Source organism: Jaculus jaculus, chromosome 1, assembly GCF_020740685.1.
Source record: "Jaculus jaculus isolate mJacJac1 chromosome 1, mJacJac1.mat.Y.cur, whole genome shotgun sequence".
NCBI classification, from domain to species: Eukaryota; Metazoa; Chordata; class Mammalia; order Rodentia; family Dipodidae; genus Jaculus; species Jaculus jaculus.
The window spans coordinates 148526826-148554447 of record NC_059102.1 but is presented as its reverse complement, the minus strand read 5'-3'; the positions used below and the strand labels follow the sequence as shown (position 1 = coordinate 148554447).

The window sequence follows — 27622 nt, the reverse complement described above, 5'->3', positions numbered from 1 at the left end:
CTTTGGAACTGGCTTGTAGGAAGATCTTGGAACTGTGGGCTAAAGAAGCCTTAGAATGTTCAAGTAGAGCATAATGATTGATTGTGTTTGGAGTGCAGAAGACCAGAATGCTCATAGAATGTAAATAATACTGGTTATAAGGTTTCAGAATGGAATTAGGACTTTTTTTTTTTGAGGTAGGGTTTCACTCTAGCTCAGACTGGTCTGGAATCCACTATGGAGTTTCAGGGTGGACTTGAACTCTTGATGATCCTCCTACTTCTGCCTTGCAAGTGCTGGGATTAAAGGTGTGTGCCGCCACATCCAGCTTCTTCCTCTCTCTTTCTTTCTTTCCTTCTTTCCTTCCTTCCTTCCTTCCTTCCTTCCTTCCTTCCTTCCTTCCTTCCTTCCTTCCTTCCTTCCTTCCTTCTTCCCTCCCTCCCTCCCTCCCTCCCTCCCTCCCTCCCTCCCTCCTTCCCTCCTTCCTTCCCTCCTTCCCTCCTTCCCTCCTTCCCTCCTTCCCTCCTTCCCTCCTTCCCTCCTTCCCTCCTTCCTTCTGTCTTTCTTATTCCTATGAAAGCCATTCTGGCTGTCCTCTACAGAGTGAAGCAATGTAAGTCTGGTTTGCACAACAGTGCTGCTTGTGTTAGTGTCCTGATTTTGACTGTGCTTTGAACATGGAAGATGATAGCATTGTTCTAGGAAATGTTTGCTCAGGTGTTTAGGGAAAAGGGAGTGCTTGTTCACAGTTAATACCAAATTTTCAGAAGAAAGTTATGGAGTGAGAAGTAGAAGGGGCGGGGGAGGAGAGAGAGAGAGAGACAGACTGTGTGATATAGAAAATAATTTGGTGCCTTTTGTGAGCAGTGGCCACTCCAGCCAGTATGCACAGTGGCCCAAGGCGGAGGTGACAGGCCCTGGACAGTGTTTTCAGGGAGCTCTTTGTGGCTTGTATTCCATTGCCCTGAGCCTAGTTTGCATTTCTGGCCAACCTTCCGCCCAATTCTGTCCATTTGTGTACATTTCTGGTGAGCAGTTCTCTTGGGATTAGTAGTAGGTTCCACAGCGATGGTCACTGACTAGCCTTGAAGTCCGGGGCTGCTTTGGGCCGTTGGGGCGTTGCTTCTTGAATGCTATGTTGCACTGGCATGGGGGCTGATGGCTTCCTGTACCAGATGCCCCTGCCTGCCATTAGGACATGAGGTCATCCCAGCAGGGCAGGGGCATTAGGAGACCAGGCCTCAGGCGCATGGGCCACTCTTCCCCATGCTACTGTGAGTAGATAGGATTTGAACTCCTGGCCTGGTGCTCTAAAGCCTTCTCTGGGGCCCCCTCCCTGCTGCCTGTGAGTTTCTTTGCAGCTAGCAGTTTCTCTATGAGGACTGGAAGGCATTGGTCATCCTGTCCACCTCCACCCGGATGTGCTCAGAGCCTGAGCTGGCCTGGAACTCATCTCCGGGGCTGGTGTTAGAGAGGAGAGGGCCAGATGTTGATGTGGGAGTTCTGGCCTTTTCTCTCCTACCATCTTCCTCTGTGTCTGGCCCGTTCTACTCGTTGAGTCTTTGTAACCAGTGGCATGATTCTGGACTATTTGGGCTTGCCTTTCTATGAAGAAATAGGGAGGCATGTGGCATGAGAAGCTGTGTGCATGCTTGCGTACATGCATGTGCCTGCATGAACCTTGTGCTCCTTTGTCCTTGCTGACTCAAGGCCAGCAAGTTCTGCTGCTGCTGTGACTGTCGGTACTGAGTTGTTCTGGAAACACCTGGGCAAGGTGTGTGTTAGATAGATGGTCCTGATTGGCCAAAGGGAGCTGGGTGCTGCCTGGCATGTCAGGACCAACCTGGATACAGGGTGGTGTATGGCAGCGGTGCTGATGAGGCCCCCAGGTCTTTGTACCCTGTAGGGTTCTGCAGCTCTGGGGATGCCCTAACTCGCTTCCCCAGCCTTGGAAGGGGTCAGCTGACGCCTCTTCAAGAGAAGGAATGTGGCGCCTGTGCTGACAGGCACGTGCTTGATGGCCTTGTGACCATTGTTTTCCCAGGTGCCGCCACCTTACTGATTCATTCTTTCTCTACAGTTTCTGTGTTTGAAGAACATCCGTACCTTCCTCAAAGTCTGCCACGACAAATTCGGACTAAGGAACAGTGAGCTGTTCGACCCCTTTGACCTCTTTGACGTCCGGGACTTCGGAAAGGTGAGTGGACTCCTGGGTCTCAAGCTTCGGCCCCCAAATGCGTCATGTGCTGGGTCGCATGGGCGGAATAGGCTGGCCTTCCAACCTGTGATGGACAGGCAGTAGCTGAGCCGTGTCGTAGACAGGACTGAGCAGAAGCCTGGTCTGTGCACTGAGGCGGGCAGCAAGACAGCCCCTACCTCTCTGTGGAGCCAGCTGGAAAGCTGAGCATGGTGGGTGCCATTGGGAGGGGAACCTGAGTCCAGGCAGGTGCAAAGGCCCTGGAGCCCACAACAACTTGTTGCTCCCTGGCGAACATGGGTACAGATGGCACTGAAAATTTTGGTTATTTCTTTTATACTGATAGGATCATGACTGTGGTATCTTCTGGGGCGGATGGGGGACTGAGAGCTGAAGAGCTCACCTGTGCGTAACCCAGCTGGTCCCACGTCCCCGTGGTGAGCTCTCAAAGGTTCCCGTGCAGCCTGACCTCTCCCTACTGCTGGTATGAGCCCTGTGCTGCCAGAGCGGGGACACAGCTACCCATGGGGAGATAAGGCTTGGCATTGCCTGGCTCAGGACTTGGCACATGAGTAAATGCTTTGTGGTTGGCAGAGTGTTTGCGTGCTTGATGCTGAGTTGCTCTGCGGTGTCAGCTTCGTGCCTGTGACCAGGACTGCTGGGAGCCACTGGGCCTGGCAGGTGTCCTCCGTCCTGGGGAACCCCCCCCCCCGCTCTCCCCCCCCCCCCCCGAGATGCTGCCTCTGTGAGGGTCCAGCTCTCGCAGATTTCTGTCTGCCGCTTATGCGATGTGTGGAGGTCTCTGTCCCAGGGCTTGTGCAGGGAGTTCAATACGAAGAGATGCCAGTAGAGTGTCATCCTTCCCTCTGCCCAGATGCACTAGTCCTTGGATGCTTGGATGACACTCAGCTGATGTCCTGTCTTGGGAGTGGCCTTTCCATTTCCACAGACTTGTTTGGAACTCTCGTCTGGTCTTATTCTGTGAACAGCTGGGATGGGTTTGCCCTGGTGCCCTAGAATCAGGGGAAAGCTGGAGGGGCCTGGAACATACATGCACACATGTGCACACACACATGCCCATTCACACCCACGTGTATACCTGTGCCCACACAACTCTTACACACTGTCACTTTTGCCCACTTGTACATACATTCATGTATTCACACACACTTCTTCCTATACACAACTGTACTCAGGTACTCACATCCACATACCCGTGGGCATACCACAATTCACAATACTCTCATTCTCTCTCTCTCTCTCTCTCTCTCTCTCACACACACACACACACACACACACGCAGTTGGCACTGAAAATAATTGTATAGAGAAAAAGACAGGAAAACTGGCCAAACCTAGTTGTTGGCTGTCAGTTAAGCCCAGTATGTTCGGTGTCTAATTTCATATAATTTCATTTTTGTTTTTAGTTTGCTGCAGTGCAATGCAATGATGTAAGGCGTCCATAAATCTGGGTTACGCTCCCATCAAACGATCGGCCAGCTGTGTGGTCAGGCAGCTTGTGAAGGGTCGTCCTTGTTACCGTCAGCAGTTTTGAAGAGGAGGCTTCTGGCTGCAAGTGAAGTGGGGATACTGTGCTAAGGACGTTTTGCTCTGGCCTCCGCTGTGACGGTCAGTGGCGGTGCTCTGCCACACCCCGCCATCTGCTTGTGGGAAGCGGGAGTGGACAGTGTGGTTAGACCCTGAGTCACAGGGTGGGGTGTTGGGGCTGAGTTGAGGGGGTGGGGTGCAGCCTCATGCGCTGCCCTGCAGAAGCTCACGTGGCCACCACGACTGCCTGTGCTTGGCTATTGATTCATTTTCTGTCCAACCTCGAGGGTTTTGTGAGGCAGGTTTCTTCCTGCTGGGTTTCTTGGGCACCTGACCCAATGCCTCTGGCCCCTGAAGTGTGTGGCTATGAGAGGCTGTGGAGGTCTAGTGGATGGATGTGGGAAGCAGGGGCCTGGTTACTGTAGTGTTCTTTGGGCTGAGGGGGATGCTACTGTCACCGGCCTGAGACTACCTAGTGAATTCCAGATCAGCCTGGGTTAGAGAGAACAAGACCCTACCCCCTCCCCCACCCCAAAAAGAGTTCCAGGTTGGCCTGGGATACAGTGAGACATTATCTCAAAAATAACAACGGGGGCTGGAGGGATGGCTTAGCGGTTAAGGCGTTCGTCTGCAAAGCCGAAGGATCCCGGTTTGATTCTCCAGGACCCACGTAAGCTAGATGCACAAAGGGGCACACTTGTCTGGAGTTTGTTTGCAGTGGCTGGAGGCCCTGGCACGCCCATTCTCTCCCTCTCTCTTTCTTTCTCTCTGTCTCTTTCTGTCAAACAGATGAATAAAATATATTTTTAAAAAGCAACAACAAAAACAACAACAACAAAAAAGCTGGCACAAAGAAGTGAGGTTATTAGTATAACTACCAGACCATATGGTTCTTAGACCTTTGGAACTGGCTTGTAGGAAGATCTTGGAACTGTGGGCTAAAGAAGCCTTAGAATGTTCAAGTAGAGCATAATGATTGATTGTGTTTGGAGTGCAGAAGACCAGAATGCTCATAGAATGTAAATAATACTGGTTATAAGGTTTCAGAATGGAATTAGGACTCTATCAGGAGCTGAGCTAGAAGCCATTTGTGTTAAGAGTCTGGTAAAAACAAACCAACAAGCAAACCACTAAGCAGACAAACAAACAAACAATCTGGCTGTCTCTTCCTATATCCTGAAAACTCGAATGAAGCTGGACTCAAAAAAAAAAAAAATAAGAGAAGGGGCTGGAGATATGGCTTAGTGGTTAAACTGCCTGTGAAGCCTACAGACCTTGGTTCAAGGCTCCATTCCTCAGGACCCACCTAAGCCAGATGCAGAAGGGGGTACATGCATATGGAGTTTGTTTGCAGTGGCTAGATGTCCTGGTGCACCCATTATCTCTCTCTCTCTGCCTGCCTTTCTCTCTCTCCAATAAATAAATAAAAATATTTTAAAACAACAGAGAAAAGTTCAAGACATAACATTCATGCCCTGGTGTGTTTATTGCTCACTGTGTTTACCCAGATTTGCAGTGTGAGAGGACAGAACTGTGAAAAACGTGCCTTGTGGTAAGGAAAGGAGAGGAAGAAAGTTAAAGTAATAGGCAGGGCAAGGTTGGACAGACCGACTGTAATTGTTAAGGAGTAAATTATTAGCAGTTAAGGATAAATTGCAGTGCCTTGTATGGAACAATAAGAAAGGTATCTTTCTTTCAATGGGAGGGCAAGACCCACCCATTGAAAAAAGTTCCAGGATATCATAGTGCAAACCTATTTGAGGAGGGAGTGCTTGAACCAAGAGAGTCTCGGGGCAGCCTGCTCAGCAGGGCTGCCAAAGAAAGCGGCTTCCCCGTGGCGGTCACAAGTGCAGATCTAGGCCACTGCAGCTCTGGCCCCATGGAGCAAGGCTGTGTCTCCAGTGGGCATTGGAATGTGGTGTCACCCACTTGGTTTTGCAGGCTTGCAAGATGCAAGGATGACGAGGTCGTGGAGGTTTGAACCAAGGAGGTTCCAGAAAGCCACTGAGGGGGGACTTGACACTGTCTGTCAGGGTCCCTGCACAGATTGGTGAAGCTGTGATGTTGACGCCTAATTTGCAGTAGAGACTTTGAGATATTAGAGAAATGTGGGGTGTCTGCCAAGAAAAGCCTCAGGTACCGAGTGGAGCCAGCCAGAGAGAGGCCAATATATACCACAGGCAACGGAACTGGAGGGATGGGGCTCCCTCGAGTCCACAGGGTGTCCTCACAGGCTCTAGACTCCCACTGTGGGAGTTGGTGTTTACCCTGCTGGGTTTTGGTCTTGCTTTGGTCTGATGCTTGGAGTGCGAACGTTTACTGTATGGCATCGAATGTTTGAAGTCTGTAACTTGTTTTTGGATTTTTTTTCCTGGGGTTCAGAGATGAAGACAGTACCTTGAGTCTCAGAAGAGACTTTGGTCTTTTGAACAGTGTTGGGATTGTTAAGACTGGGAACATTGTGAATTTTGCTTTGAATGTCCTTTTCTCATTATGAGATGGTTGGGAGACTCTGAGGACGGATGTGTGTGTGTCATTTTGGATGGAAAATGTCCCCCACTGGCTTATGTGTTTGAACTCTGGTCCCCAGTTGGTGGTGAAGTTTAGCTGGAGGGTTTCTGGAGGGGAAGGGTTTATACTCACCTTACCTCCTGCCCGCTTTCTGCTACCTGTTCTATCGAGATGGGAGCAAAGCAGCTGCCCCCCGGCTCCAGCTACCAGCAAACCACTTGCTTCCCCTGGCATGATAGACTGTATCCCCTTAAGCCATGGACCTAAGTTAGCCGCTTTTCTTAAACTGCTTCTTGTGGACTGGAGAGATAGCTCAGGGTTTAGGGCCTTTGCCTACAATGATTGACGACCTGAATTTTGGCTCCCAGTGCCCACATAAAGCCAGATGCACAAAGGATGCAGGAGTTCATTTGCAGCAGCTGCAGGCCTGGTGTACCTACTCTCTTTGTCTGTCTCTCTTCTATCTCTCTGCTTATAAATTAAAAAACAAAAACAAAAACACATTTTTTTTAAGCCTGGCATGGTGGCTCACACCTTTAATCCCAGCACTCAGGAGGCAGAGGTAGGAAGATCGCCGTGAGTTTGAGGCCCACCCTGAGAATACAGAGTGAATTCCAGGTCAGCCTGAGCCAGAGTGAGACCCTACCTTGAAAAACCAAAAAAGATAAAAACAAAACAAAACAAAAAAACAACAAAAAAATTGCTTCTTATTAGGCATTTGGCCATAGTGGGAAGTAATCAACAGTCTCTGGCTGGTTTAGAAACTGTCATCTTTCCCCTTTTTTAGCAAGTTACGAAGACAAAAGGCCTTTGTCCGGCTATCTATCAGTCCATCAGTTGATCCATGCATCCATTGATCCATCCGTCCATTGATGTGTCAGTCTATCCATGCATGCCTAGACACTGGAGCCTTCCATGTAATTTCATTGCAGACAGAGTATTGCTTTTTGCAAAAGTGCAGCGTAATAGCAACTCCCCATGCTAGAAGAAGATACACAAAGGCCTGGGCTCGCCACTGCCAGAGGTGGGGCTGGTCTTGTTTTCTGTTCGTAGACCAGGAATGTTGTCATGCTGGGCAGGTAGTCCCACCCCCTGCCCTTGGCTTTCCCCTTCCCTTTTCCATTGGCACTGAGCCTGGCAGGTATAGTGGAGTCTGGGAAGGCTTCACCCCTTAACCCAGTTCTCACTGCACTTGCCATCCTCGGACACCTGGGGAAGGAGACTCCCGGAGACTTTGAGGGTTATGGGAGCCTTGAGATGCTGGGAAGTCAGCCTGGCTGCCTCCCCCACCTGCCTTTGGTTCCTTCGCCTCTCCCAGGCTCTGTGTGCATCAGGCCAGCCCTGGTGTGGTCAGGCAGGAGAGAGCAGGGCTTCAGTTGCCCTCTGTGGAAACTGACTTTGCAAAGACTTGGTCTTTTGAATCTTTGCAAAGGCGAAGATCGTGGCTGTCTGTTGTGGCTCTCACTGCTGGAAGGACTCAGGGAGGAAGTGAGCCTGTAGGTCCCCATCACTTTTATTAGTATTTTCTTCCTGCTCTTGGTTCTTTGCCCTGTAGGCTCCAGCAGGAGCTGAGGGATCTAGAAGTTGGTTCTGGAAGTGTTTCTCTTTTGGCTGCCTTCCCTCATATTTTTCCAAAGGCTTGCGTTAAAGATATTAGGTTTCAGCCTCAGATAAGTCCCGTCCAGGAGGCTGCCTGGGGTGGCTGTGCTGTGCGGAGGCTGAGCTCTGGACGCTGAACTCTGGCCCCTGGGCCTGGCGGTGAGGCGCCTGCTGGCTTTGTGATGAAATCTGCTGGCCCTGTCTCTGCCCTGAGGCCTGCCCAAGCCATTTCTCTTCTTCCTGTGTCCTGTCTGGACTGTTGTCTGTCCAGTTGCTGGGGCCCAGGGTGGGAGGGACCACAGAGGCTCCATGGGTGGCCTTCGTGGGGTTTTTCCTTGGGGCTCTGAATAGGAAATCCCCTTGGAAGTGGGACCCTGGGGAGGATTTTGCGGGCTTTTGAGATCTCAGTCCCCGGACAAGGCAGACAGGACGGTACCAGCTGCCACCTCCTCACTATGATGTGGGTGCTGTGGCCATCTCACACAGACCTCCCCCAGGCTGTGACGTCATCTCCTATTTCTTGGTATCTTACAGAATGAGAAGTTGAGGCTCACAGCAGATGACCGTTTTCTTGCTCAAGGTCAATGATTAGGAGATTCTTGGTTCCCCCCTTCCCCCTTCCTGCCAGCTCTTAAAGAGGAGGGTGAAGGCCTGGTCATGGCTGGATTGGTCACATTGCCTGCTGAGCCAGGTGAGGACAGCGAGGCCACTTCCCCTGTGGAGAAGAGGCCCCTGGGCTGTTCGATGGCTGGTGGCTGTGTTGTGGGATGTCGTGGGCAGGGCTGGAGCGAGGAAGAGGGTCAGTGGAGGCCTGTTGAGGCTAGCCTTTTTGTCTGTGCTGGTAGCTGCCATTTATGTTAACGTGTGCCACTAGGTCAGGAGGAGATGACAAGGTCTAAGGAGATGACGTCCTTTGACTTGGAAAGCAGGGGGGGAAGGAGGGAGAGACTGTGAGGGGCTAAGAGGGGGTCTTCTCAGCAGTGTGTGCCTTCGGGAGAGAAGCAACGGCCACAGTGTGTCCAGAGCCTCATTCACTTGAGAACCTGCAGCCCTACTGGGTGACACTGTCCATGCAGGCCTGATTTGGGCCACTGCGGGTCACAGAGCAGTACACATGTGATCAGCAGGCTAATTGTCTTCTCCTTCTTTAGAAGACCTCCACCACTGTTAGACCTGGCACTCTGCATAAGGGATGGACTGACAGGCTGCTGGCTGGTTCCGCACTGTTCATCCAGGTGTCCAGCTTTCTCCCCCTTCTCCCTTCCCGCTTCATGGAGGTCATTGCTCATGTCACCAGGCACTACGCGTTGGTCCTTTCCACACCAGAGCACCCGCGGCTTGCCAGGCCCTCAAGCTGTAGGAAGGAAATTGAGGCACTGCGGGAAGACAGATCTTGCTTGTGCCCCAGGATACTGCTAGAGCTGGGAGCTGCGGGGTTTGTCGGGCCTGGCTGAAGGGAGAGATCCCCTTCCTTTCTGTTCTGCTGCAGCCCTTCTCCTCTGCCCGTTTGCCGGAGTGGGACCATCACAGCCTGCGTGGGAGGTGGGGCAATGAGGAAGCCAGGAGGCAGTAATGAGGCCAAGAGAGGCAGTGAAGTCGCAGTGGGGAGGGGAGGAGGGCAGCGGGGAGGGGGGAAGGGTAGTGGGAGGGGGGAGGGCGGGGGGTGGGGGGGAGAGCAGTGGGGGAGGGGGAGGTCAGCGGGGAGGGGAGGGGAGGAGGGTAGTCCAGTGAGGAGCCAGGAGAGGTTGCAGGCTGGCTCTGTGGGTAGTGGCAAGCCACTTGTCTGCCCTAAGGGGACGATGCTGACAGTGATGTCAACCATTGCTGGTGGCCAAGTAGGCCAGGCTCTTCCTCGCAGCTAGTGGCTCTCAAAGCTGTCTGGCTCAGGAGGCTGAGTGGAGGCTGGAGGACAGGGTCCTGCTGAGTCAAGGCAGCTCACTTTTGCTGTTTCCTGCATAGCACTTCATATGACAGAAGAGCCCCGCAGAGGCTCCAAACAGAGTTGGAGGCCGAGAGGCCCTCATAACCTTGCTCCTCCAGTCTCAGCTTAGTGGGGGCTGAGGGTGTGGGCGGAGGGTCCAGTCTGGCCAGTATTGATGGTCTGCGGGCGCGTAGCTCTTCAGCAGTGTCCCCCGTCTTCCTTGTACTGTGCTACTTCCCCCCCTCCAGGTGCCTCTGGGTCCCCCGCTCCTCCCCCTGCCACTTACCGAGTCCCCTGTGGATCCCAGAGTAGACATCAGTAATCAACCCCAGCACCTGATGCCTGACAGTCAGCCAGGCTAGCACAGAGGAAGCCAGCTTGCCTCTCTAGACCCTTACCCCCACTTCGCTCCCCTGTGGTTGCTGTGGCCCCTCCCTCAGGCACCTGTCTGCCATCATCCTCCAGAGCTGATGACATGGGGGGAGGGGAGGGGGGACTTCTGCTGCTGGTGGCAGTCAGGTGAAAGTGGGCCAGCTAAGATGGCTTGGGACAGAATGGCCCAAAGCAGGCCCCTCCCACCACTGGGCTAGGCACAGGGCTGCCTCCTGTGTCGTAGCTGTAGCGTTCCCATCCGAGTAATGGGTCTGAAGATAGTTGTTCCCTGAGGACAGCTGGAGGAAGAGTCCAGATGGGGCAGCTCCCCTGGCATCTGTGAGTGGAGGCTCTGGGGAGTTAAGGCGGGCACAGCACCCCTTGTGACGTAATCCAGCTGCCCTGAGTGCCAGCCTTACCCAGCCGCCCATGCCTGTTGCGCTGATTTCTCACCGACATCTGTGGAGATGAACGGGTCCCCCAGCCCTGTCCTTATCACGGACCAAAGCAGCAGTAACCATGGCGTGCTGGTGGAGCGCCCCTTATCTCCACGCCCAGGCTATGTCTGCCCATTGCCCCTCCGCGTTTGTTCCTTTTGCTGAGTGGACTTTGCGCTCTCCTGAGGCACTTCTGCTTCTGGCTGATGGTTCTCACCCTGTCCCTGCTGAGCCACGCTCGTTTGCACGTCTTGACTTAATGCTGTCCGGGAGGTGTGCTCAGACCTTTTCGCTGCATCCAGTGTGCACTAATTACTTATTAAAATGTAAGTGCCGTGGAGCGGGAGCGGCCGAGGGGCTCCCGGCAGAGCCCTGGCAGAGGTGGCTGGCAAGGGCTTCCCAGATTCCACTTGAAACGTTTCCTGCTTACCTCCGCTACTGGGTGTCGCTTCAGGACGTAAATTAGCCAACCCTTCCAGAAGAACTAGATGGCTGGACATGCCACACGTGTATGAATGGAAACCGAGATGTATGTACATGCACATACATTCTAATTCTCTCTCTCTCTCTCTCTCTCTCTTTCTCCCTCTCGCTCCCCCCGCCCCCCCAGTCCGTCACAACTTGAGCTGCTGCTGGCGAGCGCTGTCTCTTAGTGTTAGGACTGAACCCAGGACCTTGCGCCTGTCATACGGGCAGCTCTCTACTCCTGACCTCACCTGAACCCTGAGACTCTACTTTCCCTTCCAGGCAGAGGCCGCTCCTTCCTTGCAGTCTGGGAAGGGCAGAGGAGTGGAGGGTAGATGCCCTGTCAGCAGTTACAGGCCCAACAGGAGGTGACAGAGCTGTGTGTTGGGGGTGGGTGGGGCCCTGGGCCTATGCCCTGCTGGTCCTGTGCTGTGTTTTGTGGGAGTTGGCCAAGGGTGAGGGCTGGGAGTTCAAGTCTCGGGAGGGGCTCGTGGCTGAGGATGATCCCTCCTTCCCTGGGTTGGTGATGTGGACTGAACTCAGCCCTGGTTTGGCTGCTAGTTGGGGTCATGACTTAGCTTCTGAGGGGGGGGGTGAGGGGCTGTCAGCCAGAAGGATGGAAGGTAGAGGTAAGGCTCGTGAGTCAGTGACGTCTTGACTGTAGATGGAAATGTAAGGGTGCAGTGGGCACAATGAGGGTGCCAGGGTGCAGGTATGTGGCATAGGGTTCCAGTGGCACCAAGTTCCGTGGGCAGCCTTTATTGAAGACTCCTTCCTCCATTGAGCAGAATCAGGGCAGGAATCTCCAGGCTGAATCCCTGTATTTTATGGGACCTCCCACCTCCACCTGGGCTGTGGTACCCCATGGCTATACAGGAATTAATTAAAACATTGATTAGTCCTGATTGATTGGTAACTGGAGATCCCCGTTGAGGTTTCTGAGGCTCTACCATTGATGAGTGGAGTCTGCTCCGGTCCTCTGTGAGACCATGAGGACCTTCCTATGCCAGGCGTTCCTGCTCCTGGGCCACTGGTCTCACGCTGGTTGTCCCCCAAGCCAATTCGGAGCAGCTGAGGCGTGGATCTGCTGTGTCTTGGTGTGGTAGGGTGGGTTCTCAGATGAGCCCATGTGGTTGGGGCAGAACCCCTCAGGGGAACTGCAGGCTTGTATACTGGGTGGGTGTATGTCTGCAGAAGGCCATCTGATGTCTGCAGTTACCATGACTATGAGATGGCTTAGGTTTGGTGGGGTGATGTTATCACTAGGGCTGGTGGCTGGAATTGTAGGTCTAGGTCGATGTGTCTTGGCTGGGGCCCGTTGTGTGAAGAATGGGCTTCTCTGCTTCTGGTCCTCTGCTCAGGGCAGCTGGAGCCAGAGCATGCAGTCTCTGCTTTTGGAACTCTGCAAAGACAGAGCCCAGGACCATGGATCACGTCGCACGGTGAACGGGGTTATGGTGGTGATGCTGTTCGTATGTATGGATGTATGTATTTTGTGTGTGTGTGTGTGTGTGTGTGTGTGTGCACATGCATGTGGAGGCTAGAGTGACATCAGACATCTTCTTAAATTTCCCTTCTTGTTACTTTTTAAAAAATAGAATATTTTATTATTTATTTATTTGAGAGAGAGAGAGAGAGAGAGAGAGAGAGAGAGAGAGAAAGAAATAGGCAGGTAGAGAGAGAGCGAATAGGTGTGCCAGGGCCTCTAGCCACTGCAAACGAACTCCAGATGTGTGCGCCCCCTTGTGCCTCTGGCTTATGTGGGTGTTGGGGAATCGAATTTGGATCCTTTGGCTTTGCAGGCAAGCGTCTTAACCGCTAAACCATCTCTCCAGCCCATCTTCTCCTTAGTTTTTTGAGCAGTGTGTCTCACTTGAATCTAGAGCTCAATGGTTTGGCTAGACTAGTTAGCCAGCAAGCTCCAGGGATCCCCCTGTTTCCACCAACAGGATCGTAGGCATGCGACACCGCCACCTGCCTTTTAACTTGGGTGCTGGGGACCTGAACTGGGGTCCTCATGCTTGCACAGCAAGCTCTTTACTCTTCCCGTCTTGGGGTTTTTGGGAAGGCGATACTGCTCCACAGAGTGGCGAGCCTGGGTCTCAGGATTGGCAAACAGTGCCTGGGGCCCTGCGCAGTGCCCGGTGCTAGGGGCTCACTGCAGCCATGGCTCCCCTCTCTTGTTCAGGATTTGGCTTGGGGAAGATGGGACTCCAGTGGTCCAAGGTGGAGCAGCCAGTGGCAGAGGAGGTGTGTTCAAGGCCTGCTTTGACCACTGTGCTTCACTGCTCGTGGTCTCCTTACTGCTCTCTTGTCGGCCCCTCGGTTTCCCCACGTGGAAAGAAAAGGTTGGAGCTCCAGGGAGGTGATCTCCTTCCTGCCCCTGTGAGCAGCAATTAAGCCACGTCTTTGACATTCCTCTTCCGAGCCTCTTTCTGCCCATCGGGTCCCCACCCAGGGACTGAGAGCTTATAGCTTTTCTTTACCAGTCCTGGGGCGACTTGTGCATGCCTTTTTTTTTCCCCTTTGGTTTTTGTCCACAGTTAATTAAGCTTTAATTGGCTAATTGTTTCTCCCCAGTGCCCCAAGACATTAATTGTGTCTGGTGAAGCCTGACAGTTTGATGTTGACAGCAAAAAAAAGCTGAATAAGACTAGCAGGTAGAAAAGAAGAAGAAGAAAAAGCAAACTGTAAATGGTTACTTTGTAACGAAGTGTCATTCTGGTCACTTGGGAGACCTTTCTTAAGGCACACTAGTTATTCTCAAGGTTAATATGGTGGATGCGGCTACAGCTAGCTCCTGGCCAACCTCGGTGGTCAGGGCTGTGAACTTGGGAGAGAGGCCCCAGCAGTGTTCAGAGTGTCTTGCCTGATCCTAGGCGCAGGGATGATGTGCCCAGAGGCCTGGGCCTGATCGCTGATGTCCAAAATGCAAAGGTCTGGGCCCCTCTACCCTCGCAAGTTAGGGCCAAGGCCCTGGGATATTGGCTTTGCTCTCTATTCCTTTTTTAAAATTAATTAATGTATTTGTTTGAGGGAGAGAGAGAGAGAGGGAGAGAGGAATAATGGGTCACCAGGGCCTCCAGCCACTGCAAATGAACTCCAGATGCATGCATCCCCTTGTGCATCTGGCTTATGTGGGCCCTGGAGAATCGAACCGAGATCCTTTGGCTTTGCAGGCAGCCGCCTTAACCATTAACCCATCTCTCTCCAGCCCTGCTCTTTTGACTGTCAAACTTAACTTTATTATGATTTGAGGAAAAAGAAAAAAAGAAGGACATAAGATTTTTCACTTACCCCCTTGGACTACAGTGCCATGGCACTGGGTATGTTCACAATGTGTACAACCGTCACCACTGTCTTGTTCTAGGACATTCTACTATTCTTTTCCTCCTCCCCATTCCACTGCTCGTGGCAACCACTATATCTGTCTTCTGTTTCCGTGGCATTGCCTACTCTGGGTCTTCCATACAAATGAAATCAAATCATACAGTGTGGGGCCTTGGTGTCTGGTTGCGCCACTTGATGAAATGTTTCCAAGGTCATCTGTGTTTTACAGCCTCATTCCTTTTTTTTTTTTTTTTAAATACTTATTTATTTATGAGAGAGTGAGAGAGAGGCAGATAGAGAAAGAGAGAGATAATGGGTGCGCCAGGGTTTCCAGCTTTTGCAAACAAATTCCAGATGCATGTACTACCTTGTGTATCTGACTTACATGTGTTCTGGGGAATTAAATTGGGGTCCTTTGGCTTTGCAGGCAAGCACTTTAACCTTAAAGTTAGCTCAACAGCCCAGCATCATTCTTTTTAAGTGTGCTATTCCTTATTGTGGCAACACTCCATTTTGTAACTAGACCACAGTTTACTCATTTATTATCCATTGATAGAGATGAGCCCTGCTCCTTTTTTTTTTTTTTAAATATTTTTTGTTCATTATTTATTTATTTATTTGAGAGTGACAGAGAGAGGGAGAGAGAGAGACAGATAGAGAGAGAATGGGCGCGCCAGGGCTTCCAGCCACTGCAAACGAACTCCAGACGCGTGCGCCCCCTAGTGCATCTGGCTAACGTGGGTCCTGGGGAATCGAGCCTCGAACCGGGGTCCTTAGGCTTCACAGGCAAGTGCTTAACCGCTAAGCCATCTCTCCAGCCCGAGCCCTGCTCCTTTTATCCACTGAGCCAAGTGCTGCTGTGAACATTCAAGAGGCAAGCTTTTTAAATTAATCAACTAATTATGAGAGATAGTAAGTATGGGTGTGGCAAGGCCTTTTGCCACTGCAAATAATGATCTCCAGACATATGTGCCACTTTGTGTATCTGGCTTTATGTGAGTGCCAGGGAATTAAACCCAGGCTGGCAGGCTTTGTATGCAAGTACCTTTAACCTCTGAGTCATCTCCCCAGCCCAAGATTTTTTTTTTTTTTAAAGACAGGGTGATTCCTTGTTGCCCAGTTTGGCCTCAAATTGGCAATCCTTCAGCTTCAGCCTCCTGAGTGTGGGATTATAGTCATGGGCCACCATGCCTGCCTGAGAACAAGATTTTGCTTGTTGATTCTCAGTCCGGAGACCCTGGCCCACATCCCCCTTACTGTCCTGTGTCCCGGGCCCCAAGGACTGGGTTGCAGGTAGACACATTCCTGCCTGGTGGAGTGGGGGTTGTAGTTTGTGGGTGAGGCGAGGCTGGGTGAATAGTGTGCAGTTATGAGTTTGGGTTTATATACAAGTGATCTCTTTCCAAGTTTCCAGTTATATTTGGGGAATACAGGCAGAAGGTGGGCAGCTGGGTCCAGGGGCAGTTCTGTGTAATTTCCCCTTCCCCTTTTTGTGTGTTTTCCTGCTCCGCCACTTTTCACCCGGTCTTGTTTTGAACTGGAGTCTCTGTGCTGATTCTGGAGTTAGCAGGGCTCTGACGATTCTCTGGTCTCCGCTCCCCTGTTGGGACAAGAGTTACAGGTGGGCGGGGCCCAGCCCAGCTGTTACTTGAGATCTGGAGATTCGAACTCAGGCCCTCTCAGGCCCTCATGCTTGTGCAGGAAGTGCACTTAATCACTGAACCATTTCTCCAGCCCTCTATAACATTTTTTAAAAAACTTTAAAAAATGTAAGTTAATTAATTAGTCAATTTATAAGACAGAGGGAGAGGGAGAGAAAGAGCATGCCAGGGCCCCTAGCCACTGCATACGAACTGTAGATGCATGCGCCACCTTGTACATTTGGTTTATGTGGGTCCTGGGGATTTGAACCTGGGTCGTAAGGCTTTCCAGGCAAGACTAAGCCATCCTCCCAGCACTCCATAGCATTTTTTTTTTCTTCTGGTGGGGTCACCATTTTAATGTTTGGCCAACTGTGCACAAGGCTTCTAATTTCTTTATTCAGTTTTTTGCCCACACTTGACATTTTGTTTTTCTGTTTATTTATTTATTTTTGACAGTAGCCATCTGGTGTTTGATTTGAATTTCCTTAATAGTGATGGGCAGATCTTTCTGTATAATGGCTGGAGTTTTTTTTTTTTTTTTTTTTGGGAAGGGTCCCACTCTAGTCCAGGCTGGCCTGGAATGTTTACTCTGTAGTCTCAGGCTGGCCTCAAACTCATGGCAGTCTTCTTCCTACCTCTGCCTCCCAAATACTGGGATTAAAGGCGTATACCACCATTCCTAGCCTGTTAGTTTTCTGTTTGGCCTGCTATTTTAATAACTCCTTGGAGAAAGTCTTTAGCGCGTTTTTGAGTTGGGTTATTTGTTGTTTGTGGCAACAGAACCATTCTTTCTGTGCTCTGCAAAGGAGCCCCTCATGAGCTTGGCTTGCAGATATTTTCTCCATTCCAACCGATGCTTCTCACGCCGTGGAGTAGTGCTTTTTCCCCTCTGTCTCTTTTGCTTTTGCGACCCGAGCCTCTGATGTCGTCCCCAAGATATTGTCACCAATGCTACCGTTCTCTGTGTTTCCTTCCAAGCTTGTTTGATTTTCCTTTGAAGCAGGGTTGGAGGTTATTAAGAGATTTCAGCACAGATTTAAACATGAGAAAGAGCAGAGAGATGCTCAGGAAAAGGAGAGTACATCCCACAAGAGGGTTGATGTGGGCTTTGTCTTGAGAGTAATGTAGTGTTTTCCAAGAGGTTTATAGTTTTAGCTTGCACATTGATGGCTCTGCACTGGTTTGAGTTAGTGTTGCACATGGCATAAGGCAAGGGTCCGACTTTATTCTTTTTTTTTTTTGGTCTTTTCGAGGTAGGGTCTCACTCTAGCTCAGGCTGACCTGGAATTCACTATGTACTCTCACTCTGGCCTCAAACTCATGGTGATCCTCCTACCTCTGCCTCCCGTGCTGGGATTAAAGGCGTGTGCCACCACGCCTGGCTTCTGACTTCATTTTTCAGCATGAGAAGGCCATCTTTCCAGCAGTGAATGGTCTTGGTCCTTGTGTGATCAAACTTGAGTGGTGTGGGTGAAGATGGGTGTTTGACCCTTAAGATAGGGCCTCATTGGGAGGGGCAGCCAAGGATGCCTTCTGATGGACAGTGTTCTCTGGTCACTGTGGGGTCTGCCTGGGCATTGCTGGGTTTTCCTTTGTGCTCAGACCCTGGCTCTTGAGAAAGAGACCCTTCCGTAGCTGGGTGTGACAGTGCCTGCTTGTACCTCCAGCACTGGGAGGCTGAGGTAGGATCACCGCGTTGCAAGTGTATGTCTCTCTTAAGGAGACTGGCAGACTCTGGTCAGGGAAAGGAAAGCAGCTATTTCCCACCTTGCGAGGTCAGGGGCACCCCAGAAGAAAATGGTGGCATGAGTACAGAAGGTAACTGATAAGCAGTCCCTAAATGTGGGTCCCTCCTCTCTCTTCCCCATTGGCTGGGTATTTGGGGAGGTACAGAGTGCTCGTCCAATTGTCCTGTTCTAATGTAATCCTGCCCCACCTTCCTTTAGCTTCTTTATTAGCTTAATTTGGTTGTGATTCTGTTTTCTGAAGACATGAGGTGTTTTCTTTTTTACATTTCTTTCTTTTTTAAAAAATTTTTTATTTATTTATTTGAGAGAGACAGACAGAGAGAGAAAGAGGCAGATATAGAGAGAGAGAATGGGTGTTCCAAGGCCTCCAGCCAGTGCAAACGAACTCCAGGTGTGTGCGCCCCCTTGTGCATCTGGTTAACATGGGTCCTGGGGAATCAAGACTCAAACCAGGGTCCTTAGGATTCACAGGCAAGCGCTTAACCACTAAGCCATCTCTCCAGCACTTTTTTTTTTGAGGTAGGGTCTCACTTTGGTCCAGGCTGACCTGGAATTAACTATGTAATCTCAGGGTGGCCTTGAACTCACAGCGATCCTCCTACCTCTGCCTCTGAGTGCTGGGATTAAAGGCGTGTGCCACCATGCCCGGTGATATGAGGTTTTTATCTACATCTTGGGCCTTTGATACCTATAGTCCGAGGCATGCACTGAGTGGCAGGGGTCGTTCATCTTGTTTGTTAAACCTGTAAGCTCGAATCCTGTGTGAGATATTTGTAAGTAGTTGAAAATGGACCACCATCACATATTCTTATTTCTTACAACTGCAAGTTGAAGGCCAGCCTGGACTACTTAGTGAGTCTAAGACTAGTCTGGGATATGTGGTGAAACCCTATCTTAAAAATCCAAAGAGAAACCGGGTGTGGTGTCGCACGCCTTTAGCCCCAGCATTGGGGAGGCAGAGGTAGGAGGACCTCTGCGAGTTCAATGCCACCCTGAGACTACAGAGTGAATTCCAGGTCAGTCTGAGCTAGAGTTAACCCCTACCTTGAAAAACCAAAAAGAAAAAAAAAAAAAATCCAAAGAGAAACCAGGCGCAGTGGCACACGCCTTTAATCTCAGCACTTGGGAGGCAGAGGCAGGAGGATTGCTCTGAGTTCAAGGCCACCCTTAGACTACATAGTGAATTTCAGGTCAGCCTGAGCTAGAGTGAGACCCTACCTTGACAAACCAAGAAAAAATTAAAATTCAAAAAAAATTCCAAAGAGGAGAACTAGGGCTTGGAAGATGTCTCAACAGTTAAAGGTGCTTGTTTGCAAAGCCTGCCAGCCTGGCTTAATACCCCAGTACCCATGTAAAACCAGATACGAAGTGGTGCATCTGTCTGGAGTTCGTTTGCAGTGCCAAGAAGCCCTGGCCCTCCCGTATACTTTCTCTCCCTCCCTCTGCTCAGAAAAATTTAAAAAAAAGAAAAAAAAAAAAAAGAAAAAAGTGAAACCCTCCTTTTCAACAATGGCTGTCTAGCCTCATGACCCACTGGGCACTTAATTACCTGAGTGTGTCAGGGATCCTGTGTATGATGCTTGGGGGTGTCAGCTGTGACAGGGCCAGGGGAGGAGAGCTATGGAACAGTGTCCTTCTCTGGCCCTTCACAGGAGCATGCAGGAGCCGGTGGCGGGGCTTCCAGCCGCGGAGCCCAGACAGCAGCTCTGTCTGTCAGAGTCTGCCACGCACACTTACCTGGCTTTAGTTCATGTAACCATTTACTGCCGGCACAATTGCAGCCACTCCGCATCTGAATGCCCTCACGTCTATAAAGGGCTATCATTTAAAAAATAATTATTTATTTGAGAGAGAGAGAGAGCAAGCCATTTGTGGGGGGCAAGGGAGAGAGAAAATGGGCATGCCAGGGCCTTCAGCCAATGCAAACGAACTCCAGATGCATGTGCCACCTAGGCGTTGCAAGCAAGTGTCTTAACCGTTAAGACATCTCTCCAGCCCCAAGGGCTATCATTTTTGTAGACGGGGCTTGGCAAGGTCTGGGAAAATCGATAGTGATGCCTCACACTTGTCCAGGTCTGGGGCTCTGTGTAGGGCCAGTTGGAGCAGGAGGTACCTGTGGGGATGCAGTGGGGTCAGCTTTGAGGTGGGAGCCCTAGTTCATGTGGACCTACTGGGGGCCGAGGGATGGTGAACACTGATGGAAGGAAGGGAGTGCTGCCTATCTGAAAGCCAAGATGCCTCTTGGAGGAAGGTGACCCTTTGTGTGGATGAGAAACACCTGTGTGAGGCTCACTGAGAGTGTTACCACAGCTGGAACTGGGTGTCTTGTCCACGGGAAAACCTCCAGTGGGGAGGTGGAGGCCAGGTCTGCTCACACTGGCAGTGGGGACAGGAACTATCCCTAGTTCTGGGCTGGGCTGTGACTGTCCTTGGCTCAGCCCAGCTGCCTAGCCGTGGTAGCCGCCCAAGGTCACCCCTGAAAAGAGTTACCATGCCTGTGGCTTTGGTGACACCCCTATGTGGTCTCTCACTGCTGTCCTCATTCTATGTGGGCCCCAGGCATAGCTGGTCTTCATGCATCCTTGGTAGAACAGGTGTGTGCAGGGCAGGCCATCTTGGTTTCCTGTTAGACCCCATAGACTGAAGTTTGGGGGAGATGGTACTTGCTCAGTATCCATAACAAGAAGGGTCTGAGCTTAAGGTGGAATCTCCGGGTTCACCCTTGGGTATCTGGTGATGCTTTTGATAGCGCTTGGCTAGGAACATGGATCCAGGTGACTGCACCTGGACTTGTGACCAGGAAGCAAGTCTGAAGAAGGAAAGATTCCAACAGGATATTGACTCATTCATCCACCCTCCCCTCCCCATCCAACATAGATAGAGTCCTTGCTGTGGTCTTGCTGGGAGCCTGGAATACTGAGGGGACAGCCTCTTTGGTCCCTGCAATCTTGGAGCCTGATTACTGACCCAGCAAGTCTGTGTGTGTCTGAGACAGGAGGCGGAGAGCAGGGGTTTTGGGGAGGTAATACTGAGTATATACCCTCAGGTTTGCCTGCTCCAAGAGCCTTTTTGAGGGCTGGAGAGATGGCTTAGTGGTTAAGGCATTTGCAAAGCCAAAGCATCCCGGTTCGACTCTCCAGGACCCACGTAAGCCAGATGCACAAGGGCGCGCATGTGTCTGGAGTTCATTTGCAGTGGTTGGAGGCCCTGGCGCGCCCATTCTCTCTCTCTCTCTCGAATAAATAATTAAATAAAATGTATTTTAAAAGAGCCTTTTTGAAAGTCTTCTCTTCTGTTGGAGCTGTACATTTTCAGAGATTACACATATTAAACCAATGATATTATTAAGTAATTACTTTTCTCACTTTTTAATTAATCAAAGGCTAATTATGAGCTGTCTGTAATTAGCATTTCTGCTCCGCACCCAAACTCTTATGCCTCACACAGAAGGCCCTTGAGGCAAGCCAGGAAGGGTGGATACGAGCTAGCAGTTAGACTAGTGTGTGCTGGCATGCAGAGCCCCTGGGACATTCAGGAACCTCCATGCGGGCCTCTTTCACTGGGAAAGGCATAGTTCTCACCAGAAGATGGCCATGTGGCCAGCCTTCATTTGCTTGTGTTGGGGAAGCAGCACACAGAGCTGGAGGATGGCAGGTGCCCAGCCATGGGGTCCTACTTGTTGGGGAGCTGGTACTTGAAGGGCCAAGCTGGGCTCTTAGCGGGGGGGGGGTGTTTGGGGGTGGGGGAGGGATCAGCTTCCTGCTGGTATCCCTGTGGTGGCTTCATGGACTTTCATGTGCCTGCGCCTTCCAGGGTACCTTGAGTGCCTCTACCAAGTGACCTTGATTGATCCCTTGTCTGTGTACCTCTGACCTTTGTGGTGGCGTGGTTCCAAGCTAGCCCATCACTGCCTCCTGTGAGACTGCTTGCGTTGCTTTAGCCCTCTGTGACAGAGGTTTCAGCCTGCTTGGTGGCCTGCTGTGGGCCAGAGGCAGAACCAGTGTTCTGTCTTGGCTCCTGCCTGGAAGTTTGGCCCCAGGTTGCTGGGACTGGGGTATTCAGGACAAGGAGCCGCCTACCCTCTGGTGGCAGACCACTGGCTCTTAAGCTCTGCTTCCTGTCTATGAGGCTGCTGGTGTGGGAGCCTGGCCCTCTCTGGCTTGGCACACAGCAGGAGCGAGTACATGCCAGTCCCCTACTCTGCCCAGGTTTGGGCCTGCACAGGCAGCCTGGCCTTCTGATTCAGGGCTTGGCACAGAGAAGGAGACCCTGACATGCATGGGCTGGGCAGAGTGGGGTGTGGATGGTGGAAAGCTGGTCTGATTTGAATGGTGTGAGGTTGTAGGGCTGTGTCTGAGTGAAGGGCTGGTAGCCAGGCATGCTGTCCCCTCCCTTCTCCCTCTAGGCCTGGGTGTATGGTCCCTTTCCTCTGCTTGCCATGTATATATCCCTACTCTGTTGCCTCAAGCTTGCATTCTTCTCTGATCTTAGATGGAAAGATTTTAGCTAGTGGGAAAAAAAAATGGCTGAACGTGGGCCTGGGTGTGGTGGTGCATGCCTTTAATCCCAGAACTCAGGAGGCTGAGGTAGGAGAATTGCTGTGAGTTTGAGGTCAGCCTGAGACTACATAGTGAATTCCAGGTCGGCCTGGGCTAGAGTGAGATCCTACCTTGAAAAACAAAACAAAACAAAACACCATGCTGCATACCCCATGCCCCTTCTCCTTCCTAACATAGGAAGAATGGGCAAGAGAAATCCAGGTTTATACAAGCAAGGAAACTGATAGCTGGGCCCTAGGTGCCTGAGTTCTGGGAACCCCTTAGTCTGAGCAGCCAGGACTAGACAGCCCTAGGCCCAGCTAAGCCCACAGAACCAGAAGTTCTCTGTCTGGTTTAAAAGCCAGCTTAGGCCCTGGGTGGGGGCGAGGCCCAGAGCTGGCCTTCATTTGACGTTTGCACCCGCCGCCTCGCAGCAGTGAGAAGCGGGCATGGGAGGACCTGGCGGCAGTCTCACAGAAGGCTCACGGACGGCATCGTCCGACAGGGCTGCGGGGAGCGTGGGGGTGCAGAGGCACGGCCTCAGGGGTGATCCAAGCCGTGAATCATGAGCTGGAGCTGGGTCGGCCCAGAGAGAAGAGGGCAGGGGCATGAATTGGTGGAAGTGACCTGAAGATAAAGCTTTTGGGGACTGTGGGTTCCCGGCCTGAGAACAGGACTTTGGGATCAGATATATCAGGAGTTGAGGTCTCTGTGTTGAACATGTGACCCATTGTCTGTGATCTTGGCGGCCTCTCTGCGTCTTTCTCATTTATGCGTGTATGTCTGCAGGTATATGGGTATACCATATGTGCAAGCTTGCATGGAGGTCAGAGGACAACCTTGGGAGTTATTTCCTCATGAGCTGCCCACCTTATTTTCAAAATGGGCTTCCTCACGTTCTTTTTCTTTGAGGGTCTCACTCTAGCCTGAGCTAACCTGGAATTCACTAAATAGTCTCAGGCTGGCCTCGAACTCACAGTAATCCAGCTGCCTCTGCCTCCCAAAATGCTGGGATTAAAGACATGCACTACCACGCCCGGTTTAAAATGGGCTTTCTCTCTAGCCTGGAGATTGACCAATAGGCTAGGTTGGTTGGCTGACAAACCTCATGGATCTGTTCTCTGCCTTCCCAGCTCTGGGATTACAGGCGTGCATCAACTACTCCCTCCTTTCTTAATGTGGGTTCTGGGGATCAAACTCTGGTCCTCATGCTTGCAGAGCAAGCACTTTACCAACTGACCCATTTCTCCAGCCCTTGTCTCTCTTGTTGGAGATGAGGTTTTACGTAATCCCAGCTGGCCTCAAACCCATAACCCCCCTGCCTCAACCTTCCAAGTGTTGGGGGACTGTGAGTGTGGGGCATTCTGTCTGGCTTGCTGGCCTGTTTTTCTCTCCGTAAAATGGAAGTAACAAAGATGCCAGCCCAGGAGCTGAGAATCAGGAGTCTTGTGTGGAATCTCACACAAGTGCCATAAAGGGCAAAGGCACTGTTCTGTTAAGAACCTTTGGCCTGCATTCTAGAATGTTCCTGGTGGTGGTAGACATTGGGGTGATAGTTGGATGGTGGGATGCAGGAATAGGGACTCTTGAAACCCACAAGCACCCTGCTGCTCTGCTGTCTCCTGCAATTTCTATATGGCCTTGGTTTAGGAAGCTTCCAGTTGCCTGTGGGCAATTCCCCTTTTTAATGGTCTCCTTATTAATTTGATGGGAGGAAATAACCCCTGGTGTCTTTCAAGTGGAAAAGGAGACATGTCCTAATACCATGGGCAGATCATTAAGAAAAGCAAATTAAATCATGTTTAATGGTGTTAAGAGTCCCCATTGCTTTGGAAATGGAGTTGGTGAAGCGGGGAGATGAGAAATTGCTGATGTCCTTCAGAGGAGGAAGTCGGGAGAGAGAAAACCAAGGGTAGTGTGAGTGGAGGTGACCAGGGGTTGGGCTGGGCTCTGGAGGGTCCCCACGCAGCTGGAGGTCTCTGGACCAGTGGAGGTAGGTGAGCTGGTGCTGGTCGAATCCTACCACTTCCGTGAGGTTGTGGATTCTCCCTAAGCGTTTTTCTCCCGAATTAGCTAAAGGGAGTTGACGCCCACCTTGTAGGTCTCAGAGTGTGCAGCTTGGAGCCCAGCCTGGGTGGAGACCACGGAAAACAGGAATGGACATGGCCTCTCACTGCTGTCTCTCATTTTCAGGACAAGCATTTAAAAATTTTATTTTTTGCAGATTAAAACTACATTGAGATTCCATCTCACTCCTGTCAGATTGGCCACCATCATGAAAAAAAATGATCATAAGTGTTGGCGGGGATGTGGAAAAAAAGGAACCCTTCTGCACTGCTGGTGGGAATGTAATCTGGTCCAGCCATTGTGGAAAACAGTGTGGAGGTTCCTAAAACAGCTAGAGATTGATCTACCATATGACCCAGCTATAGCACTCCTAGGCATATATCCAAAGGACTCATCTCATTTCCTTAGAAGTACATGCTCAACCATGTTTATTGCTGCTCAATTTATAATAGCTGGGAAATGGAACCAGCCTAGATGTCCCTCAACAGATGAGTGGATAATGAAGATGTGGCACATTTATACAATGGAGTTCTACTCAGCGGTAAAGAAAAATGAAGTTATGAAATTTGCAGAAAAATGGATGGACCTGGAAAGGATTATACTAAGTGAGGTAACCCAGGCCCAGAAAGCCAAGCACCACATGTTCTCTCTCATATGTGGATCCTAGCTACAGATGACTGGGCTTCTGTGTGAGAATGAAAATACTTTAGTAGCAGAGGCCAGTAAGTTGAAAAGGAGACATAAAGGGTGGAGAAAGGAAGGGAGGAGGGTACTTAATAGGTTGATATTGTATATATGTAATTACAATGATTGTAATGGGGAGGTAATATGATGGAGAATGGAATTTCAAATGGGAAAGTGTGGGGGTGGGGAGGGAGGGAATTACCATGGGATATATTTTATAATCATGGAAAATGTTAATAAAAATTAAAATAAAATAAAATAAAATAAAACAGCTAAAAAAAATTTATTTTTAAGCCAGGCATGGTGGCGCACGCCTTTAATCCCAGCACTCGGGAGGCAGAGGTAGGAGGATCACCGTGAGTTCGAGGCCACCCTGAGACTACATAGTGAATTCCAGGTCAGCCTGAGCCAGAGTGAGACCCTACCTCGAAAAACCAAAAAAAAAAAAAAAAAATTTATTTTTATTTATTTATTTGCAAGCAGAGAGGCAGATAGATAGATGGGTGGAGAGAGAGAAGGAAGGAAGGAAGAGAGACAGAGAGAGAATGGGCACACCAGGGCCTGTAGCCACTGCAAACGAACTCCAGACACATGTGCCCCTTGTACATCTGGCTTACGTGGGTCCTGGGAAATCGAACCTTTTCGCCTTAACTGCTAAGCCATTTCTCCAGCCCCAGAATAAGTATTTTAAGTTGCCAGTGGTCCTTTGGCAATTCTATTTTGTTGCAATTTAGTAAAAAATAGCTCCATCTCTGGTAAACATAAAAAGCCCTTCTAGCTAAACGAGAACAAGTTCTGTTTTTCTCCTGGTGCGTTCCCAGCTCTCTGGCAGGTTGTAAGAAATATTCATCTTGACGTTCTACCATTAGAGAGTCATTCCTTAGACTTAAAGGTTTGTCCTGGTAGGCAATTCTTTAAGCATGGCCCCCGTGCTTCTCAGTGCTCAAGGAGTTCCTCGGTTCCTCTTTGGAGAATTTGGAACCAAAGAGGTACAAAGCCTGTGCCCTGCTGGGCTTGTGTGCTGGGGCTTAGCCTCAAGCAGGGAGGAAGTCCCAGCCCAGAGCCTTCTGAGTGCTTCCCCTCCTCCCCCTTACCCCCCTCCCCCCCCCTTCCTTCCCCCCACTTCCTCCCCCTCCTCCACCCTTTCTTTCCCCTCCTCCCCTTGCTGTGCGCGTTGGTGAGGCTGAGGGCTTCTTTGTACACGTCCCATTCAGACCTCACTTTGGATAAACCAGGGTGTGGAGGCTCTGGGACCTGAAGCAACCTGCTTTTGAGGGGGGAGAGGGAGAGAGAGAAAGAAAGAGTAATATAGAGTGGTGTGGGGGGGCATTGCAGGGTCTCTTGCTGCTGCAGATACACTCTAGTCTCATGTGCTACTTTGTGCATCTAGCTTTACATGGGTACTGTGGAATCAAACCTGGGCTTGCAACTTTACAAGCAAGCTCTTAACCACTGAGCCATCTCTCCAGCTCTACACCAAGCTTTTTTTTTTTTTAAATTTTTATTTACTTATTTATTTGACAGAGAAAGAGGGAGAGATTGGGAGAATGGGCACACTAGGGCCTCCGGCCACTGCAGATGAACTCCAGACACATGCACCACCTAGTGCATCTGGTTAATGTGGGTCCTGGAGAATCGAACCTTGGTCCTTTGGCTTTGCAGGCAAATACCTTAACCGCTAAGCCATCCCTCTAGGCCTACACCAAGCATTTTTACATGAGTACTGGGGATCTAACTCAGGTCCTCAAGTTTGTGAGGCAAGCACTTTACCAAGTGAGCCATTTCCGCAATCCATTCACTCCCTCCTATTTGAGTACTGCCAAGCCCGGTTCCTGGTGGCTCTTGGTCCTCTTCATAGAGCCATGCTGACCCAGGTGGGTAGTAGCAGAGGGACTCTGAGTAGGATGCTCCCACTGGGGTTGCTATGGCTGAGCTATTTCCTGTAAGGTTCTGGGAGAAGAAAGGCGTGTATGCGTTTGTATGTGCAAGTGCATGAGGGATGTATGCACATGTGTGTGCATTGTGTGAGTATGTGTATGTAGTATGCATGTTTTGTACACTTGGTTTTGCCAGTCGGCCTCTCTCGCAGAGTTGAGGGGCTCCCCAAAGGCCTTTTCTCGGGGTGCACTACGAAGTAGCCAGGCCCCCTTGTGTGGTGTGTCTTTGGAAGAGCTGCTCACTGTGTCTCTTCCGTGAAGGCACCTGACTCCTCTTACAGAGATTAGGTTTCTGGGGCATGTGGTGACTTCAGGGACAAATTAGGCCAGGAATTAAACCATTTTGTCTCAGAGATCGAGGGCGTGGTGGCATGGTGTGCTGCGTGCTGTGGCTTCCAGCTGCTCATGTCTCCACAGCCTTCTGTGTGGAGACACTCCATTTAAGCCAAGAGTGTACGAGGACGTAGGAAGTGGTTCACCGACAGGGTGCTGGTCCCTGCGCCCTCTTGCAGATCTTTCCCAGCACTCACTGCCCTGGGGGGCAGGATCTTGATGTGGTTGGGCAGAGGCAGCTGGGCCTGCCACTGGCCAGTGAGCAGTGATCCTACACAGCGGCTCCAAAGCCCCCTGACACCTTTCTCTCTGTT

General features: G+C 50.8%; 1 protein-coding gene across 1 annotated transcript in view; it reads left to right on the top strand.

The window, feature by feature from the left end:
- Positions 1-27622, top strand: part of Vav2 (vav guanine nucleotide exchange factor 2) — a 207494-nt gene that overhangs the window by 44639 nt on the left and 135233 nt on the right. The window contains exon 2 of the mRNA XM_045133914.1: positions 2060-2176. Coding sequence (XP_044989849.1) covers positions 2060-2176 — 117 coding nt within the window. The remainder of the gene's footprint in view (positions 1-2059; positions 2177-27622) is intronic.